The sequence below is a fragment of the Pipistrellus kuhlii genome, unplaced genomic scaffold (genome assembly GCF_014108245.1).
Source record: "Pipistrellus kuhlii isolate mPipKuh1 unplaced genomic scaffold, mPipKuh1.p scaffold_m20_p_107, whole genome shotgun sequence".
Lineage (NCBI taxonomy): Eukaryota > Metazoa > Chordata > Mammalia > Chiroptera > Vespertilionidae > Pipistrellus > Pipistrellus kuhlii.
The window spans coordinates 503,845-523,745 of record NW_023425413.1 but is presented as its reverse complement, the minus strand read 5'-3'; the positions used below and the strand labels follow the sequence as shown (position 1 = coordinate 523,745).

General features: G+C 59.2%; 1 long non-coding RNA gene and 1 gene segment (V, D, J or C); one reads left to right on the top strand and one right to left on the bottom strand.

The window, feature by feature from the left end:
- Positions 1 to 2,358: 2,358 nt before the first annotated feature.
- Positions 2,359 to 4,491, bottom strand: LOC118714875. The gene is made up of 2 exons (XR_004986703.2): positions 4,364 to 4,491; positions 2,359 to 2,839 (listed from the first exon to the last, which is right to left on the bottom strand). It is a non-coding gene; the product is annotated as an uncharacterized LOC118714875 (long non-coding RNA).
- A 5,316-nt stretch (positions 4,492 to 9,807) lies between these two features.
- On the top strand, positions 9,808 to 16,400 carry LOC118714883 (the record flags this gene model as incomplete). The annotated part of the segment is given in 7 exon segments: positions 9,808 to 9,832; positions 11,634 to 11,918; positions 12,177 to 12,227; positions 12,320 to 12,649; positions 12,741 to 13,061; positions 14,680 to 14,810; positions 15,303 to 16,400. Coding segments are annotated over 7 exon segments (1,227 nt in total), but the record flags the coding sequence as incomplete, so codon positions are not given.
- Between the last annotated feature and the right edge of the window lie 3,501 nt (positions 16,401 to 19,901).

Sequence of the window (19,901 nt, the reverse complement as noted above, 5' to 3'; positions counted from 1 at the left end):
CTGGGCCCCAAAGGACATCTAGCACACAAAGCCACTCTATCAACACAGGGAAACAGCCAAAATGCAGAGACAAAGAAGCAGGTCACAAATGACAGAAATGGAGGATATAGAGTTCAAAACCACAGTAATAAGGTTTTTCAAGAATCTACTAGAAACTGCTGATAAATTTAGTGAAACACTGGAGGATATAAAAAAGGATCAACTAGAAATTAAGCATACACTGACTGAAATACAGAATAATATACAGAGACCCAACAGTAGACTAGAGGATCCCAAGAATCAAGTCAAAGATTTGAAATATGAAGAAGCAAAAAACACCCAACTGGAAAAACAAAAAGAAAAAGAATGAAAAACTATGAAGATAGTGTAAGGAGCCTCTGGGACAACTTCAAGTGTACCGACATCAGAATTATGGGCGCACCAGAAGAAGAGAGGCAGCACAAGATGCTGAAAACCTATTTGAAGAAATAATGATAGAAAACTTCCCCAGCTGGTGAAATAAATAGACTTACAAGTCCAGGAAGCACACAGAACCACAAACAAAAGAAATCCAAAAAGGACCACACCAAGATACATCATAATTAAAATGCCAACAGCCAAAGACAAAGAGAGAATATTAAAAGCAGCAAGAGAAAAACAGGTAGTTACCTACAAGGGAGTACCCATATGATTGTCAGCTGATTTCTCAATAGAAACAATGCAGGCCAGAAGTGAGTGAAAGAAATATTCAAAGTGATGAATAGCAAGAACCTATAACCAAGCTTACTCTACCAGCAAAGCTATCATTCAGAATTGAAGGTCAGATAAAGAGCTTCACAGGTAAGAAAAAGCTAAAGGAGTTCATCACTGCCAAACCAGTATTATATGAAATGCTGAAAGGTATTCTTTAGGAAGAGAAAGAAGAGGAAGAAGAAGAAAATGGTATAGATGAAAATTATGAACAACAAATACACATTTATCAACAAATAAATCTAAAAATCAAGTGAATAAAAAAATCTGATAAACAGAATAAACTGGTGAATATAACAGAATCAGGGTCATAGAAAGGGAGTGGACTGACAATTCGCAATGGGAAAGGGGTGTGTGGGATTCAGGATAGACTGAACAAAAATCATACCTATGGATGACGACAGGTGGGTGGGGTGGGGGGGGAGTGTAAGGGCAAAGAGTGGGGTGGGAACTGGGTAGAAGGGAGTTATGGGGGGGAACAATTGTAATAATCTGAACAATAAAGACTTATTATAAAAATTAAAAATAAATGTAAATAGATTACATGACCCAAACAAAATATAATATCCTCTGATGGGGATTAACAAAAATAAATAAATAAAGAAGTCACAGAAACAAAGACAGCCAAGAAGGATGATAAAAGAATTGATTCCCAAATGGGAACGACGCCACGGGAAGGGGTTCCTGTGAATATCCTCAAAGCCTCTCTTTTCTCTGGTTCCTGAAAGCCAGGCCCAGATCCAACCCAACAGCTCACAATTCAACTCTAGGGGTACTCAACTTCACCTGAGGGAGGGGGCATCAAAGGGTTAAAGAAAGACAAAGAGAATACAGTTGGGGCTCAGTGGATCTCCTGTGCCTGGATGAGGCCCTAAAGAAGGAAGACAGATCCAGTCAGCAAGCTGAGGCTTTATTTTATAGTCAGAGGAAAACAAGGTAGTGGTCACCATAGTTACAATGTTCTTAAGAGTTTCACTTGTTTTGGCAACACATGCTGCACCTCATATATCCCATTAGCTACCCAGATAGAATGTAGTGGGCTGTAGAGAGCAACTGAGAAGGCACACGGGCATTAAATTATTGTCAGCTGAATCCAGTGGTGTTGGCAAAGCCATGTTCTGGAAACACACTTTGCCAGAGGCAGGAGTGTTGTCAACTTGACCTTCAGCCCAGGTGCCGGAGGGGGGGGGGATTTATTTAAATCCATCCAACAACCAGGAATGAATACAACTTGGGCCCACCCAAGAATGCATAGAATCTCCTTCGTCCTGACTTTTAGTAAAACTTCCTGGGTTTTACTGTATAAAATAAAGACACTGTATTGGCTCAGGGTCCCTGTTCCTGTCCCTGTCAGAGGACAGTGGTCCCTCCTGGCCCCAGCTTTTCTCTTCTATATCTGTTTCTGTCTCTTTCTTTGATTTTCTCAATCCCTAGCAGCCCCTACTCAGAAACCAGACTGGTCTCTATCCGTGCTGATGGGGAAAAGAGAAATATTTACAGGGAATGTCAAAGTCAAGCATATTGATACTAAGAGGGCTGTGCCCTCTAAGCTGGGATTTGTTTGTGGCTTTGCCAACTGGTCAGTCTGAGGCTTAACCCTATAGCCGCTCCCTACATCTCACCCTTCTTTTATTTTTAAACTACTATAATGAAAGTAAAACTTAAACATCAAGGAGAAAGCTCTGGCTATTAAAACAATAACAAAACAATGCCAATGCAACCCAGCAATAAGAGAGAAATTAAACTACAGAAACATTTTTCTACTAAATGAGTTTCTTTTGCTGATTTACTCAGAGTCCTTGGACTTGGCTGTGCAAGACTTTACTGAAGATGGGCAGCTAACCAGTGCTAGCATAGCCAGAAACATGGTTGAGGGAGTAGCTTCCACTTCCTGCTTTTCTACCATCTGCTGGGCCTCAGTTGTTAACTTCTTCAGCTGACCCCATGTTGATACCTCAACCCCTTAAATAGCCTTCATCATCTTCCTTTTTCGCTTTGATGTCATCAGGGTAACTCTCAGTCTTTTGAACGAAGGGAGAAGGAGCTGCTCTGGGTTCATTGTGGTGATGCATGTAACGCTCTGGCACCCAGATTGGCTGCGCTGCTCCTTCTGGAAAGATACAAAACACAGCCTCTTCGCCACATCATTACTGAATCTGGTAAAACCCTTGTCTGGTTTGTGCATCCTTCCACCAGGCTAACCCGGCAGAGGTTATTGTACAGGAGGCCCAATGCCTTTCAGCTGCTGTACAACCCTCTGCATTGCAATTTAAAAATGTAATACCTAACATCCAACTCCCCTTTTTTTGTTTTTATAATTGCTTTTTAAGAGTAGAATTGTCTCTTTCTGCTATTGACTGAATCCTGATCTATCACCCCAGGGAGAGCTTGCCAATCCTGTGCTTTCCAGGGTGGCATGATGAAGGTTTACTGAGCTGGCTAGAAAGGCTTCAGTGGGGTCAAGGATAAGGCCCCTACTGGCTGGTGGGCCAGGGCTGGCCCTGCTTGAAGTTTCCCTGCCTAGGGGGCATTGTGTTACCATCAACATCAGTCTTGGAGCGGCATTCATGTGCCCACTGCTTTCCTCTCCTGCATCCCAGACATAGTCCAGCTGCTTGTTCCCACTCCCTTGTAGCCCTTTAACTTCCATTTCTGGCATTGCAGTCTTCAGCAAAGTGTCCTAGTTTGCCACAGTTAAAGCAGCCCCCTTCGTTTTCTGCTGACCAGAGAGTAACTTTTCCTTCAATGCAGCAGCCCATACCACTCCCTGAGTGTAGGCTGGTCCAATGTCAGCACAACCGCGAATAAAATAGTTTCATAATCAGTAGTCTCCAGGTGAGAAACAAGCCTTTGTGACAATATTAAACCTCTGGTAACCTTCCCCTACCTGTCTTAGTTCCCCTGCCACATTCATCCATTTTCTTTCAGGAGTGGGCTTTAGGGATCAGGGATGACACACTGAAAGTAGAGAGAGGAATTCTCCCTGGACCTTCAGTTATATAACAATCTCTAAGGTGCTTGCCTACCTTCTCCCCTGTCTCTACATTTACCTTTCTGAACCTCACCAGCACAGCCAAGGGTTCGGCAAGCCTGAGGGAGGACCAGCGAAGGATGAAGAAAAGACAGTCCAAGAGAATAAGCTGGGTATAGGTGGATCTTCTGTGCCTTGCATAGTCCACAGAACAGATCCAGACTCCAAAGCTGATGCTTTATTTATAGGCAGGGGCAAACAAGGTAATTTACAATGTTCTTGTAAGTTTCACTGGTTTTGGCAGCACTTCCTGCTCCTCCCATAGCCCATTAGCTACGCAGGAAAGATCTAGGGAGCAGTCAGAAGATTAAGCTTAATTGTGCTTAGAGGGCTGTACCCTCCAAGCTGGGACTTGTTTGCAACTTTGCCAGAAGGTCAGTCCTAGGCTTAATCCTATAACTGCTCCCTATATTTTTCCTTCCTCAGGAAACCATGGGCAGGTTTTACTTACAAAATCCAACAAATGGAAAAGCTGTTGATACCAGACACAACAGCCCCGTGCTTGGAGCATAGCCTTAAGCATAGATATGTATAAATTGTTTTTCCTACGATCCTGGATGTTCCCTGTTTTAAACCTAGCTAGTACTAAACTATGCTCCTTACCTTCCTTTTTGCTCTCTGCATGTGCTTCACTGGAGCGTCCTTACATCTGACAACTGCAATTCCCCCAAACTCGGGCCCCACAATGGGTGCCACATGTGCTGTGCCAGCACAGCCATAGGTTCAGTGAGCCTGGGCTGGGGGAGGGGGAGAGAGTAGCAAAGGATTAAAGAAAAGACAGACAGAGAGAATAAGCTGGGTCTAGGTGGATCTCCTGTTCCTGGCTGAGGCCACAGAGAGGGATCCAGACAGCAAGCTGAGCCTTTATTTGATAGCCAGAGGTAAACAAGGAAGTGGTCACCATAGTTATAATGTTCTTGTGAATTCCAACTGTTTTGGCAGCATTTGCTGCACCTCCCACAGCCCAGTAGCTACCCAGGAAAGATCTACCTGGCGTCATTAGGTCAAGCTTAATTATTCTAAGAGGGCTGTGCCCTCCATGCTGGGACCTGTTTGTGGCTTTGCCCACAGGTCAGTCAAAAGCTTAACCCTATAGCCACTCCCTACACTTTCTCTTTTTTTAATATATTGTATTGATTTCAGAGAGGAAGGGAGAGGGAGAGAGAGATAGAAACATAAATGAGAGAGAATCATGGATCGGCTGCCTCTTCCCTGCCCCCCACACATGTGCCCTAACCTGAAATTGAACTGTGACCTCCTGGTTCATAGGTCAATACTCAACCACTGAGCCACAAGCTTTGCCGGCTTTCTTTTGTGAGAGGATCTTTCTGGAACACATGGGCCTTGGAAACCTGCCAAGGGCCTGTGCCAGGGTCCTGAGACGCCCCGTGTGTGGACTCCGGCCACTTTGTCATGCCCTCACCAGCCACCATGGCCACCCCTCCCCCCCGATCCAAATGGCAGCACCTGTGCCCAATGTCCTGTAATGACCCAGGAGCCATGTCTTCTTGCTGCCACCCCATCATGGGGACAGGCATTCGGTCTCCACACCAGTGACCAGCACAGGTGTCGCGATTTCCCAGAAATCTGGGCAAACCCGTGGGAATCCACGGGCAAACACCCACGGTCCTAGACACTCTCGGAGTTTCGCCAAAGTCCCAGATGGGGTGAGCCACCCAGTGCTTCTTGGGCAGCAGTAAGCAGCGCCCACAACTCGCACAGCCAGGCACGGCGGGCTGGGCACCATCAGGAGGCAGCCGGGCGGAGGGAGCCGGGTTGACCATCAGCTTTCCCTTGGAGGGGCCAGGGGGCACGTCCTACCCCGAGGCTGCTGCCTGATATTTGTCATAATGGCCATGGCTGCTCCTGCCCCGTGACCTGCCCCGGAACCCAGAGCCCACAGGCTGGCTGACCACCTCTGCGGGGAGGGCCGCAGGAGGACCACCAGACCTTGAAAGCAGGACCTCCAGAGACACGGTCCAGGCACCGTGCAGCTAAGAGGCGGGGAGCCTGCCCAGTCCCGGGCCTATACCCCAGGCAGAGCCTCCGAGCCCCTCTCTGAGGCTCCTGTGCACTCCTGGACCAGGATCTGGGACTTGGAGGTGAGAAACCCCAAACCTCGAGAGGTGGTGTGAGGACCGGACACAGGACAGGCGGAGGGGCCCAGGGCACTGTTAGCCTCCACACAGATAGACGTTTGCTCGGGGCACCTGGGCACGGGGCCTGCAGATGCTCTTCCAGCCTGAAGGGCACAAGCCCGGCCTCCTGGCGCCTGGCACTTCAGGTGTGAGGGCTCTGGTGCCTCCCAGCACCCCCAAGCCAAGGCCAGACCTCGGACTTGCAGGACGACCGAGCTGTGTGCGGCGCAGATGCAGACACTGAGGGTCCAAGGCCCTTTTGGTGGGTCCGCGCCCTCAGGGCGGTGCAGGGCTGTTCGCGGTGACCACGGCGAACTCTGTCCTTGCACATCTGAGCCTGGAGGGCCGCGTCCCTCTGGCCGTGGTCAGCACCATCCTTTGGTCAATGATCAGGCTATGATGGAGCCAGAGAGGATAGGAGGGCAGAGGCAGGGCCCCGAGGACGGCTGGTTCCTGGTTGCTGCCCAGGAGGGAGGATGGGGAGCCTGGGCTGGGCTGCAGACTGTGACCGGGTGCCTGGGCCCACACCCACGCTGGCTGGGCAGGGCGAGGTGCCAACGAGGCTGGGGAAGCTGGGGGCCTCTGGGAGAGCCTGGCCCCAAGAGGGCAGAGCGCGTGACAGCGGGTTCTCACTCTGTCCCCTGGGCCCTGGATGCCCGCCTCACCCCAACCCACACAACCACGTGAGGGGCGCTCTGAGGCGTCTGGACTCCCCCAGGCCCCTCGACAGAGAAACCACCCAGAAAAAAGGGAACTTCGGGAAGCGGCCCTGCCACCGGTTTCAATCCCGTTCTTAGTCTTCTCAGGGCGAGGGGCAGGGGGCGGGGTGGGCGAGGTCACGTCTCAGGGGCCCAGCTACCAACTCCTAGGACATGGGCACAGCCACAGCTACCAGGAGCCACATGCACGGGGGGCAAGAGCGGGCAGGCCGGGGGCACTGCCTCCACAGCTCAGCCCGGGGTGAGTGGGGTCCCTACAGAGCAGAGCTGAGGGAGGACAGTGGACCTGGGCCCAGGAGCTGAGGGGAGACCAGGCCCTCGGGGACCCACAGAATGACAGGAGCAGTTGGGCCAGGGCCTGCAAGAAACGCAGCGAGTCAGTGGACGGGGGGGGGGGGGGGGGGGGGGGGGGGGGGTCCAGAAGCCCAGGGCTGCCCGGGCCAGAGGGCAGGGCTGGGGCAGCGGTGACAGGATCCCGCCTGAATGCACAGTGGTCTGAGCTGGGGCACAGGGAGGTGGCTGGTGTGGGGCAGCGGAGGAAGAGGACCCCCGGGTGGCCCGAGGGCCTCTCCAGTGGCTGAGGCCATGGGGCCGGGGCTGAGGGCAGCCAGTGGTGGGGCCTGGAGGAGAGGTGGATGTGGGCTCTTGTGCCCAGAGTGTGGGCAGCACAGGCTCTGCTGCAGCTCCATGGGGGTGGGCAGGTGACAGGGGCCAGGGGCCAGGGCCAGCAGCTGCCAGGCACAGACAACTGGAAAGAGCAAAGGTCAAGAGGAACTCCTGGTGGGGAGTGAAGAGAGGTCTCTCTGGGGGAGGGCAGGGTGAGCAGGGGCTGAAGGGGACACAGCTGGCCAGTGGCAGGCCAGGAGCTGCCCATGAGCTGGGTGGGAGCTGGCAGAGCTTTGGAGTTGAGCAGGGGGTGGTGGGAGGGCAGGAGCTGGCCAGGAGCTGGGTGGGAGCTGGCAAAGCTATGGAGGTGAGCAGGGGTTTGGAGAGATGGCTGGAGCTGGGTGGGAGCTGGCAGAGCTATGGAGGTGAGCAGGGGGCTGGTGGGAGGGAATGAGCTGGTGGGAGCTGGGTGAGAGCTGGCAGAGCTATGGAGGTGAGCAGGGGGTCAGTGGGAGGGCAGGAGCTGGCCAGGAGCTGGGTGGGAGCTGGCAGAGCTATGGAGGTGAGCAGGGGGTCAGTGGGAGGGCAGGAGCTGGCCAGGAGCTGGGTGGGAGCTGGCAGAGCTATGTAGGTGAGCTGGGGGTCTGTGGGAGGGCAGGAGCTGGGTGGGATCTGGCAGAGCTATGGAGGTGAGCAGGGGCTGGTGGGAGGGCAGGAGCTGGCCAGGAGCTGGGTGGGATCTGGCAGAGCTATGGAGGTGAGCAGGGGCTGGTGGGAGGGCAGGAGCTGGCCAGGAGCTGGGTGGGAGCTGGCAGAGCTATGGAGGTGAGCAGGGGGTGAGTGGGAGGGCAGGAGCTGGCCAGGAGCTGGGTGGGAGCTGGCAGAGCTTTGGAGGTGAGCAGGGGGTCAGTGGGAGAGCAGGAGCTGGCCAGGAGCTGGGTGAGAGCTGGCAGAGCTATGGAGGTGAGCAGGGGGTGGTGGGAGGGCAGGAGCTGCCCAGGAGCTGGGTGGGAGCTGGCAGAGCTTTGGAGGTGAGCAGGCGGTGGTGGGAGGGCAGGAGCTGGCCAGGAGCTGGGTGGGAGCTGGCAGAGCTTTGGAGGTGAGCAGGGGGTGGTGGGAGGGCAGGAGCTGGCCAGGAGCTGGGTGGGAGCTGGCAGAGCTATGGAGGGAAGCAGGGGGTCGGAGTGATGGCAGTAGCTGGGAGAGTGTTGGCAGAGCTATGGAGGTAAGCAGGGGGCTGGTGGGAGGGCAGGAGCTGGGTGTAAGCTGGGTTGAAGCTGGCAGAGCTATGGAGGTAAGAGGGGGTCTGTGGGAGGGTAGGAGCTGGGTGAGAGCTGGCAGAGCTATGAAGGTAAGCAGGGAGTCGGTGGGATGGCAGGAGCTGGGTAGGAGCTGTGTGGGAGCTGGCAAAGCTATGGAGGTGAGCAGGGGGTCACTGGGAAGGCAGGAGCTGGGTGGGAGCTGGGTGAAGCTGGGTGAGAGCTGGCAGAGCTATGTAGGTGAGCTGGGGGTCTATGGGAGGGTAGGAGCTGGGTGGGAGCTGGCAGAGCTATGAAGGTGAGCAGGTGCTGTTGGGAGGGCAGGAGCTGGGTGGGAGCTGGCAGAGCTTTGGAGGTGAGCAGGGGGTGGTGGTAGGGCAGGAGCTGGCCAGGAGCTGGGTGAGAGCTGGCAGAGCTTTGGAGGTGAGCAGGGGATCAGTGGGAGAGCAGGAGCTGGCCAGGAGCTGGGTGAGAGCTGGCAGAGCTATGGAGGTGAGCAGGGGGTGGTGGGAGAGCAGGAGCTGGCCAGGAGCTGGGTGGGAGCTAGCAGAGCTTTGGAGGTGAGCAGGGGGGGGTGGTAGGGCAGGAGCTGGCCAGGAGCTGGGTGAGAGCTGGCAGAGCTTTGGAGGTGAGCAGGGGGTGGTGGGAGGGCAGAAGCTGGCCAGGAGCTGGGTGGGAGCTGGCAGAGCTATGGAGGTGAGCAGGGGGTGGTGGGAGGGCAGGAGCTGGCCAGGAGCTGGGTAGGAGCTGGCAGAGCTATGGAGGGAAGCAGGGGGTCGGAGGGATGGCAGTAGCTGGGAGAGAGTTGGCAGAGCTATGGAGGTAAGCAGGGGGCTGTTGGGAGGGCAGAAGCTGGGTGTAAGCTGGGTTGAAGCTGGCAGAGCTATGGAGGTAAGAGGGGGTCTGTGGGAGGGTAGGAGCTGGGTGAGAGCTGGCAGAGCTATGAAGGTAAGCAGGGAGTCGGTGGGATGGCAGGAGCTGGGTAGGAGCTGTGTGGGAGCTGGCAAAGCTATGGAGGTGAGCAGGGGGTCACTGGGAAGGCAGGAGCTGGATGGGAGCTGGGTGGAAGCTGGGTGAGAGCTGGCAGAGCTATGTAGGTGAGCTGGGGGTCTGTGGGAGGGTAGGAGCTGGGTGGGAGCTGGCAGAGCTATGAAGGTGAGCAGGTGCTGTTGGGAGGGCAGGAGCTGGGTGGGATCTGGCAGAGCTATGGAGGTGAACAGGGGGCAGGTGGGAGGACAGGAGCTGGCCAGGAGCTTGGTGAGAGCTGGCAGAGCTATGGAGGTGAGCAGGGGGTCAGTGGGAAGGCAGGAGCTGGGTGGGAGCTGGGTGGAAGCTGGCAGAGCTATGCAGGTGAGCAGGGGGCTGGTGTGAGGGTGGGAGCTGGCAGAGCTATGGTGGTGAGCAGGGGGTCAGTGGGAAGGCAGGAGCTGGGTGGGAGCTGGGTGGAAGCTGGCAGAGCTATGCAGGTGAGCAGGGGGCTGGTGTGAGGGCAGGAGCTGGGTGGGAGCTGGCAGAGCTATGGAGGGGAGCAGGGGGCCATGGGAGGACAGAGAGCTGGCCAGGAGCTGGGTGGGAACTGGCAGAGCTATGGAGGGGAGCAGGGGCTGGTGGGAGGGTAGGAGCTGGGTGGGAGCTGGCAGAGCTATGCAGGTGAGCAGGGGGGCGGTGGGAAAGCAGGAGCTGGGTGGGAGCTGGATGGAAACTGGCAGAGCTATGCAGGTGAGCAGGGCGTGGGTGGGAGGGCAGGAGTTGGCCAGGAGCTGGGTGGGAGCTGGAAGATCTATGGAGGTGAGCATGGGGCAGGTGAGAAGGCACCAGCTGCCCAGGAGCCAGGGGAGCTGAGGTGAGCAGGTGGGCAGAGAGTTATCACAAGCCAGTAGGCAAAGGGGGCACTGTTGGCCAGATGCTTCAGTGAAAAGGGGCAGGCTGCCCGTCAGGGGAAGTCACAGCCCTGGGCTGAGCTTAATGGCCTGAGTGCAGGAAGCCGAGCTCCCGGCCGAGGTCAGGGCTGAGGCCCAGGGCAGGGGGCTGAGGCCCAGGGCAGGGGTCTGAGGCCCAGGGCAGGGGGCTGAGGCCCAGGGCAGGGGGCTGAGGCCCAGGGCAGGGGGCTGGGACAGAGCAGGCAGAAATGAGACTCAGATGGGCAAATGCAGAGACGAGGACAGAGGCCTGAGCTCCTCTGAAGGTGCAGGAAGAGGCTGGGTAGGGAGTGGGGGGCAGGGAAGGCTTGTGGGGAACAGCTGGAGGGGTGAGCCTCCAGGCCACTGAGAGGGGGGCAGCCGCTGGGCTGGAAGCCCTGAGCAGTAGGCAGTTTGTCCAGCTGAGCTGGGACGGAGCTCGGGGCTAAGGCAGAGCCTGAGCTAAAGGAGCCCAGGGCAAGGTGGGGGCTGAGCAGGGGGGTGGGGGGGGAACAGCGGGGCAGAGCCCTGAGGCTGAGCTGATGGGGCCACACAGGGGTCGGGGACACTGCCACCATGCAGAAGGCTGCCAAGGTCAGCACCAGGCTCCAAGCCATGCTGAGTGTGGACTGAGGAAGGACCCGGCCGGAGGGCTCTGGACAGGCAGGAGCTGGGACAGCGAGGGGGCAGCACCAGGGTGAGGGACAAGCATGCGAGACTGCTGGGCACAGAGGCACAGCCTGGGCGAGGGGGCTGCAGGGAGGGGGGCCTCCCACAGAGGGGCTCCAGGCGGGGGTGGGGACCAGGCAGAGCCGTGGCTGCAGCGCTGACCCAGAAGGGCAGGGGCTGTGGGCTGCGGGTGGGAGCAGAGCTCGGGGGGTGGGTGACAAAGGCCCAGCCGCCTGAGGAAGGGACTCCTCGCCAGGGCAGGGCCAGACAGGGCAACAGGTCAGTGGGCTCGGGGACCGTGGGAGCCAGGCAGAGCAAGAGCCACCAGTTAGGGCTGCGAGGCTCAGCAAGGACCAGGGGCTGGGGCGGGGGCTCCATCCCAGGCAGCGCTGGCTGAGCTGCTGAGCCCGGCACCCATGGCTGAGAGGCGGGAGGCCCTGGGTGGCAGAGCCGAGCTGGGCAGCTTCTGGGAGCGCGGGGGCCATGGGCACGGGGCTCAGCACCGTCCCAGGCCTGGGCCCCCGGGGCCCTGCCCAGGCTTCGGTAGGGTTAGGCCTGGCAGTCACGTGGCCCCTCTCTCACAGCCTCCACCACGGCCCCGTCGGTCTTCCCGCTGACCTCCAAATGCGGCACCACGTCCGGCTCCACGGTGTCTCTGGGCTGCCTGGTCTCTGGCTACTTCCCGGAGCCCGTGACTGTGACCTGGAACTCGGGCGCCCTGACCAGCGGGGTGCACACCTTCCCATCCGTCCTCCGCGCGGGCCTCTACTCCCTGAGCAGCATGGTGACCGTGCCCTCCAGCTCGTCCAGCCAGACCTTCACCTGCAACGTGGCCCACCCGGCCAGCAACACCAAGGTGGACAAGGCCGGTGAGCACCCAGCCCCGGAGACAATCCACAGAGCAGGGATGGCTGCCCCAGCCAGGGCAGTGGGGGGAGTGCAGACGGGCTCCCCAAACTCGGGGAGGGGTCCTCTGGGTATCACCACCAGGCCCGGGACGGGCACAGGCTCTGGAGCCACAGGGGCGGTGTGGTCTCAGACCTGCCAAACTCTGGCCCTGACCTAAGCCCACCCCCAGGGCCGTGCCCTCCGGGGCCCCGGTAACCCTCAGCCTGCTCTCTCTGCAGTGTCCGAAATTAGAGAAGTCTGCACCACAGCAGCCCCCTGCACATGCCCAGGTGAGTACACCACCCCAGGAGGCGGCCACGGGGAGCGCCTGCCCAGGGGAGGCCCGCCCAGGGCTGACCTCTGGCCACTGTGTCTCCCGCAGCCTGTGAGACCCTGGGAGGGCCCTCGGTCTTCATCTTCCCCCCGAAACCCAAGGACACCCTCATGATCTCCCGGACGCCCGAGGTCACGTGCCTGGTGGTGGACGTGGCCCCGGAAGACCTGGACGTCGAATTCACCTGGTTCATGGACAACAAAGAGGTGAAGAAGGAGAAGGTGACGGCGCAGCAGCAGCAGTTCAACAGCACCTACCGTGTGGTCCACTCCCTGCCCATCGCGCACCAGGACTGGCTGAAGGCCAAGGAGTTCAAGTGCAAGGTCAACAACAATGCCATCCCGGCCCCCATCGAGAGGACCATCTCCAAGGCCAGAGGTGGGGAGCAGACAGGGGGGCCTGGGGCCGGGCCTTGGGAGGGCCAGTCCCCCACCTGGGACTGACCGTCTGTGCTGACCCCATCCCACAGGGCAGGTCCGGGAGCCGCAGGTGTACGTCCTGAGCCCTCACGCGGACGAGATGGCCAAGGACAAGGTCAGCGTGACCTGCCTGGTCAAGGACTTCTTCCCGCCGGACATCAGCGTGGAGTGGCAGAGCAATGGGCGGCCGGAGCCTGAGACCAAGTACTCCTCGACCCCGCCCCAGAAGGACCAGGAGGGCGCCTTCTTCCTGTACAGCAAGCTCTCCGTGGACAAGGCGCGGTGGCAGCAGGGGGACGCCTTCACGTGCGAGGTTATGCATGAGGCCCTGCACAACCACTACACCCAGAAGACCGTCTCCCGGAGCGTGGGTAAATGAGCGGCGCCCGGCGCCCCCGTCATACCCCCGGGCACCAGCCTTCAATAAAGCACCCAGCACGGCCCTGGGACCCTGCGAGCGAGCGAGCGACACTGTCGTGTTCTTTCCGGGGCAGAGGGCAGGTCGGCACCACTGGGTGGGACCCAGAGCTGGTGGGCCTGCAGGCACCAGCGCGGGACGGCCTCCCCACAGAGCCACTCCTCACCCACACCCCCCACCCCCAGCCAGCGAGGACTCAGTCAGGAGATGTGGATGGGGCAGGAGAAGCCCCTGAGGCACAGGAGGGCAGGGGTGCCCGCCTCTGAGCAAGCCCCGCTGTGGGCAGGGCCTGGCTCCAGGGTGCCCTGTGAACTGGCTCCCAGGGCTCCCGGACAGGAGCACACTGGGCCGTGGGGTTGGACAGGCCCTGCGTGTCCTCGAGACCAAGCCCCCCATGCTCCCTCAGGGCCAGGCTGTCCACTCATGAGGGCACTCACAGGGTTGCCCCGAACAGGCAGAGGGGGGCATCCCTGGGGTCCCGGGCAGGGACTGTCCAGAGGCCACAGGGACACTGAGCCAGGCCCGTGGAAAGCAAGGCACTCCCACGGACCAGCACCAGCACACGTGGTCACCTTCACACACACACACACACACACACACACACACGAAGACACAGTCGTGAATGTGTATGGGTGCATACAGACACACGTGTGTACACATGTATGCACTCAGAGACAGGCCTTACAGGTCCCTCCCATGAGGGACCCTGCACAGGCCCAGACCAGAGGACAGAGCAGGTCCTGGGAACCCCCACCATGGAAACCAGCCTGCTCCCCCCCGAATGCCTCAGGGTCACTCAGCAGCTCATCCCACACTGACACCCCTCCCCCTTCCCAGGCCTCCACACCCTCCCCCACACACAGAAGTCCTCCCCACACCCTCCCACACACACAGCAGTCTTCCCCACACACCCCCACACACAGAAGTCCTCCCCACACATAGAAGTCCTCCCCACACCCTCCCACACACACAGAAGTCCTCCCCACACCCTCCCCACACTCGCAGAAGTCCTCCCCACACCCTCCCCACACACAGAAGTCCTCCCCACACCCTCCCCACACACAGAAGTCCTCCCCACACCCTCCCCACACACAGAAGTCCTCCCCACACCCTCCCCACACACAGAAGTCCTCCCCACACACCCCAACACACACAGAAGTCCTCCCCACACACAGAAGTCTTCCTCACACCCCTCCCCCACACACAGAAGTCCTCCCACACCCACCGGCCTCAGGCCCACCCACTTGTCCTGCACTCCCAGCGCAGACCTGGCCCTGGCCCATCCCCACACCGGGCCCTTATGCCCTCGGACCCCAGGGGAGCAGGCAGAGGGGCTGGTGGACATGAGAGCAGGCTGGATGGAGGGACAGCCTACCTGGTCTCCCAGGGCCCATGTGGGTAGCAGAGAGGAGGGGGCAGCCCGGCCAGGCTGAGACCGGGGCCTGAGGCAGAGGGCAGGGGAGCCGGGCACCCCGGGCCCCACCTGGCCATCCCCCGTTCACTGGGAGCCCCTGTGCCAGCCCCAGGCCGCCAGCCCCCACGGCCCCGCACTGACCCCCCTCCCTACACAGAGCTGCTCCTGGACGAGAGCTGTGCCGAGGCCCAGGACGGGGAGCTGGACGGGCTGTGGACCACCATCTCCATCTTCATCACCCTCTTCCTGCTCAGCGTGTGCTACAGCGCCACTGTCACACTCTTCAAGGTGGGCTCCCACAGCCTCACACGCTGCATCCATGCCCACGTGCCCCTCGCACCTCACTCACCCCATGTGCCCACGCACCCACACACACCCCACACCCTACATGCCCACGCTATTACCATGCACTCCACGCTGTGTCCACATGCCCCACACACACCCCATACCCCACATGCCCAAGCTATTGCCATGCACCCCACGCTGTGTCCACGTGCCCCAAACACCCCACCCATCCCACTTGCCCACGCACCCCACACGCCACATGCCCCACATGCTCCACATCATGCCCATGCTATCGCCACGCATCCCACATCATGCCCACGTACCCCATGCCGTGTCCACATGCCGTGTCCACACCCAATGCACCCCACACGCCCCTTGCAGTGCCCTCACTGTCCCTCAATGTCCTCATTTTGTCCCTCACCGCCCCAGGCCGTCCCCCGCCAGCCCAGCTGGCCCCGGCCTGCAGAGGCTGACTGGCCCTCCCCCCGCCCCCAGGTGAAGTGGATCTTCTCCTCCGTGGCCGACCTGAAGAGGACCATTGCCCCGGACTACAGGAACATGATCGGACAAGGGGCGTAGCGGCCCTCCCAGCAGAGCCAACTGCCGGTTCACCTGCTCCACCTGCTGCAACGCCTGCTCCTCCGCCCTCTGACCTCGCTGCCCTCTGACCTCTCCACCCTCGGACCCCAGGCCCCTATGGGCCTGCACCCTGCCCTCTGGCCTCATGGCCATCACAGGCTGCATCCCACCTGGGACCTGCTCCTTTGGAGAACCGAGTGGACAGCAGGTCCTGCTCCAACCTGAGCTGACGGAGGCCCGCCTGCCCTCCATGCAGCCACTGACGCCGCCCCAGGTCGTGTGGCCACCAAGGCCTCCAGGCGGCGTGTCCCACCCCAGGACATAGCCTGGGCTGCGTGCGAGTCCATCCTGCGGGGTGGAGGCCCGGCACCCAGTGTGTGGGCAGGAGCAGGAGACAGGGCTCCTGGGAGGTGCCGAGTCCCCCCAGGGAAGCTCCCCCTGGGCCCTGGTGGTCGCTCAGCCGCCTCCACCAGAGCACATCCTCGGAGCAGGGCCTGGTGGGGCTGCTACGGGGTCTGGGGGGCAGGATGGTACCACCCAGGGCAGGTGGGCATCGGCCCGCAAGCCTCCAGGGGCGGGTCTGGTGACCAGGTCCCAGCAGGTGGGATCCAGCCTCCGTGGACAGACACGGGAGGTGGATGTGGAGGTGCAGCGCGCCTGGAGGACTAAGGTGGGAGCCCAGGCCTGAGTCCCGCCCCCTGGCTCTCCCAGGTAGCCCCTGCACCAGGGAGGGGGGCTGAGAGCCGAGAGCACTGGACAGAACGCTGCCTGCCTTGGGGACCGGCAGACGGACAGACGTCCCGATCCCCAGGGAGCGCCATCCGTCCCGCCGGGCAGGAGGGAGACGCGGGCTCTGTGATGCAGGGGACGCGCAGAGAAATTATTCCCAGGAAACGCACCTTGTAGCTTGGGCCGCTTTTCATTTTATGTTTAATTTCCTGGAGCCCGTCCATTGTCTCCACTGGTGTGTGTGTGGTGTGTGTGTGTGTAACGACAATAAAAGCTCCTTAGACATCTATGCCTCTCTGGATCTCCTTGTGCTGCCGCCTCGTGAGTCCACAGCCGGCGGAGGTGTGCGGGGGTGGGGGCACCCTCTCCCAGCGCCACAACCTGCCCCCCTCTGCATCCTCCCCCCTTTCAGCCGGCATCCAGCCCAGAGGGCGAGGAAGGCGGCCCAGAGACCAGGAGGTGCTGGGAGCCACACAGGCGTCCGGGGCTGGGGCAGGGCTGGCCGTGGCCAGAATCAAGACACTGTGTGGGGGTTAGTCAGCACCCACAGAAAGCGGAGCAGCACCCAGAGACGCTCCCCGTCCTGGAGCCCGAGTCCCAGGGCAGGTGCTGCGGGCTGGCGCCCCGAGACCTCTCTCCTGGGCGTGTGGATGGCCACCTTCCCCAGGTCCTCAAGTGGCTGTCCCTTTGCGTATCCATGTCCCATCTCTTTGTCTTTCTTTTTTCTTCTTCTTTTTAAAGCTTTTTATTATTATTATTGATTTCAGAGAGGAAGAGGGAATAGAAACATCAATAACAAGAGAGAATTGTTAATTGGCTGCATCCAACAAGCACACACATGCCCACACACATGCACACGCACACAGGACCTCACACACATGAACACATGCACACACAGGTCAGCACACACATAGATCCTCATTCACATGCACGCACACAGGATCTCACGTACACACAAACACACACAGGACCTCACACACATACACACACACACACACACACACACACACACATTTGGGCACCACCCAGTGGGGCGCCTCAGGCCCCCTTCCCCAGTGCCCCCCCTTCCCCGGTGCTCCCCCTTCCCCGATGCCCCCCCTTCCCCGGTGCCCCCCTTTTCCGGTGCCCCCTTCTCTGGTGCCCCCCTTCCCCAGGGCCCCCTCCATGCACCCAGCAGCTCCTAAAGTCCTGCGGTGCCTGTCCCCTGAGCATTCCGGAGAGCACAGCCCACGCCTCCCACACTTACGTGGCCTCCTGCTCAGGAGCTCTAAAGGCTATTTCCCAAGAGCCTATGCAGCTGTCTCCCAGGAGCCCTAGCGGTCGTCTCCCAGGAGCCTGTGCGGCCCTCTCCCAGGAGCCCGTGTGGCCCTCTCCCAGGAGCCCATTGGGTCATCTCTCAGGAGCCCGTTGGGTCATCTCCCAGGAGACTATATGGCCATCTCCCAGGAGCCCTAGCGGCCCTCTCCCAGGAGCCCATGCGGCCATCTCCCAAGAGACTATATGGCCATCTCCCAGGAGTCTGTGGGGCCGTCTCCCAGGAAACTATACAGCCATCTCCCAGGATACTATACAGCCATCTCCCAGGAGGCTGTGGGGCCGTCTCCCAGGAAACTATACAGCCATCTCCCAGGAGACTATACAGCCATCTCCCAGGAGACTATACAGCCATCTCCCAGGAGGCTGTGCGGCCACCTCCCAGGAGCCCATGGAACCCTTTCCCAGGAGCCTGTTGGGCCGTCTCCCAGGAGACTATACGGCCATCTCCCAGGAGTCTGTGGGGCCGTCTTCCAGGAGACTATACAGCCATCTCCCAGGATACTATACAGCCATCTCCCAGGAGGCCGTGCGGTCATCTCCCAGGAGCCCATGGGGCCCTCTCCCAGGAGCCCACAGCGACTCAGTAAGGCCAGCCCCGCACACACGGAGGTCTGTGGACCCCGGAAAGGAGCAGGACCGGCCTGGGCAGTGTCGATGGGGCACAGGGCAGAGAGGAGGGAGTCAGGGCAGGGGAGAGGGGTGTCACAGCATCAGCAGGACTGGTGGCTGCGCCCCCACCTGCCCGGTTCAGTGAGTCTGTCTTGGAGACAAGGTCTAAGAACAAGGCAGGGATGCGAAGCTTTGGGAGACCCCCCCCCCCCCCAGCACGAACACGCACACCGGGGGCGGGAGGAGGCCCTGCCAGCCGGGCACCACCCCGGGGAGAGGGCTGGTTCCGTTCCCAGGGCACAGCCCGGCTTCAGGGTCAGCCCAGGCAGGGCGACTGTGAGAGGCACCGTTGATGTTTCTCTCTCACATCGATGTTTCCTTCCCTCCCTCCCTCCCTGAAGTCAATGAAAACGCACCTTCGGTGAGGATTCAAAGTAAAAAGCATGTTCTTGTGCGCAGACCACAGACCCACGGCCCGGCTAACGGGGCTTGGTGGGCAGCGCCTATGGCTTATCAGGCGGTGGGAACGCGTGGGGAATTGTGGGGGAGCATGGGAATGCGTGGGGAGTTTTGGGGAGCATGGGAACACGTGGGAAATTGTGGGATGCGGGAAGGAGGCCGTGACTGGATGCCCAGCTCTCGCCAGGTGACAGTGAATGGAGGACTCCTCACCTCCGGGTGATGCTGGAGGGAGGGGAGCAGGGGAGCCCATGCCGGCAGGCAGCCATCTGCCTGGCTGACTCTTTTGGAATGGGATCTTTGCCGCTGAAATTCGAGGCAGGATCTTGAGGTCACACTCAATTTGGGGTGAACCCTGGTCCCATGACCATGGCCTCCAAAGACAGCCCTGGCTGGCTTGGCTCCGCAGATAGGGCGCCAGCCCATGGAGAGAAGGATCCCAGGTTGGATTCTGGTCAAGGGCACGTACCTTGGTTGCAGGTTCAATCGTTGGTCCTGGTCAGGGCGAGTGTGGGAGGCAGCCATTCAATGTGTCTCTCTCACACTAATGTTTCTCTCTTTCTCTCCCCCTCCCTTCAACTCTCGCTAAAATTCAACGGAAAAAAAATATCCTTGGGTGAGGATTAACAGAAAATAAACAGGAGGTTTTGGCACGGAGACAACAGGGAGGAGGCCAGACAGAGGTGGAAGCCGGAGTGGTGTCCAGCCCCAGACCCCAGAGCCTCTGGCAGCGCCGTCCACGTGCTCACACCCCGGCTGACTGGGTCTTCCAGATGCGTGGAAGCTAGCTCCTGTGGCTTACGCACCACGTTGTGGGGGGAACCACACAGTACTCAGATGCCAGCAGTCCAGTTCTCCAGCCTCCAGAGGCACAAGCTTGAGGGGAGGTGCTGACAGACTCGGCTGTGGGAACCAAGAATGTCTGTTAAATAGCTGAGATCTGGACAAGCTCCAGGGCCCATCCGCAGACGAGTGGACAAAAAACTGTGGTCCATCTGCACCACAGAACACTGTGCTGCAGTAAAAAAAAAAAGAAGAAGAAGAAGAATCTCTTACCCTTTAGGACAGCATGGAGGGACCTGGGAGTGTCAAGCTACGTGACATAAGCAAGTCAGAGAAAGACAAGTATCCCAGGATCTCACTCATAGGTGGAACCTATTGAACAAAATAAACTGATGAAGAGAATGGATGCAGGGACCAGGAGCAGGGAGCAGAGTGTGGAATCTCGGAGGAAAGGCAGGGAGGGAGGATGGTGGGTGCGAGGTGATCAGCCAAAGCACGGCCCATGGGCACAGACAGTAGAGTGGTGAGGGCAGGGGCAGGGGTGAGGGTGGGCTAGAAGGGGGTCAGTGGGGGAAAGGGAATATATGTAATACTTTCAACAATAAAGATTTTATAAAT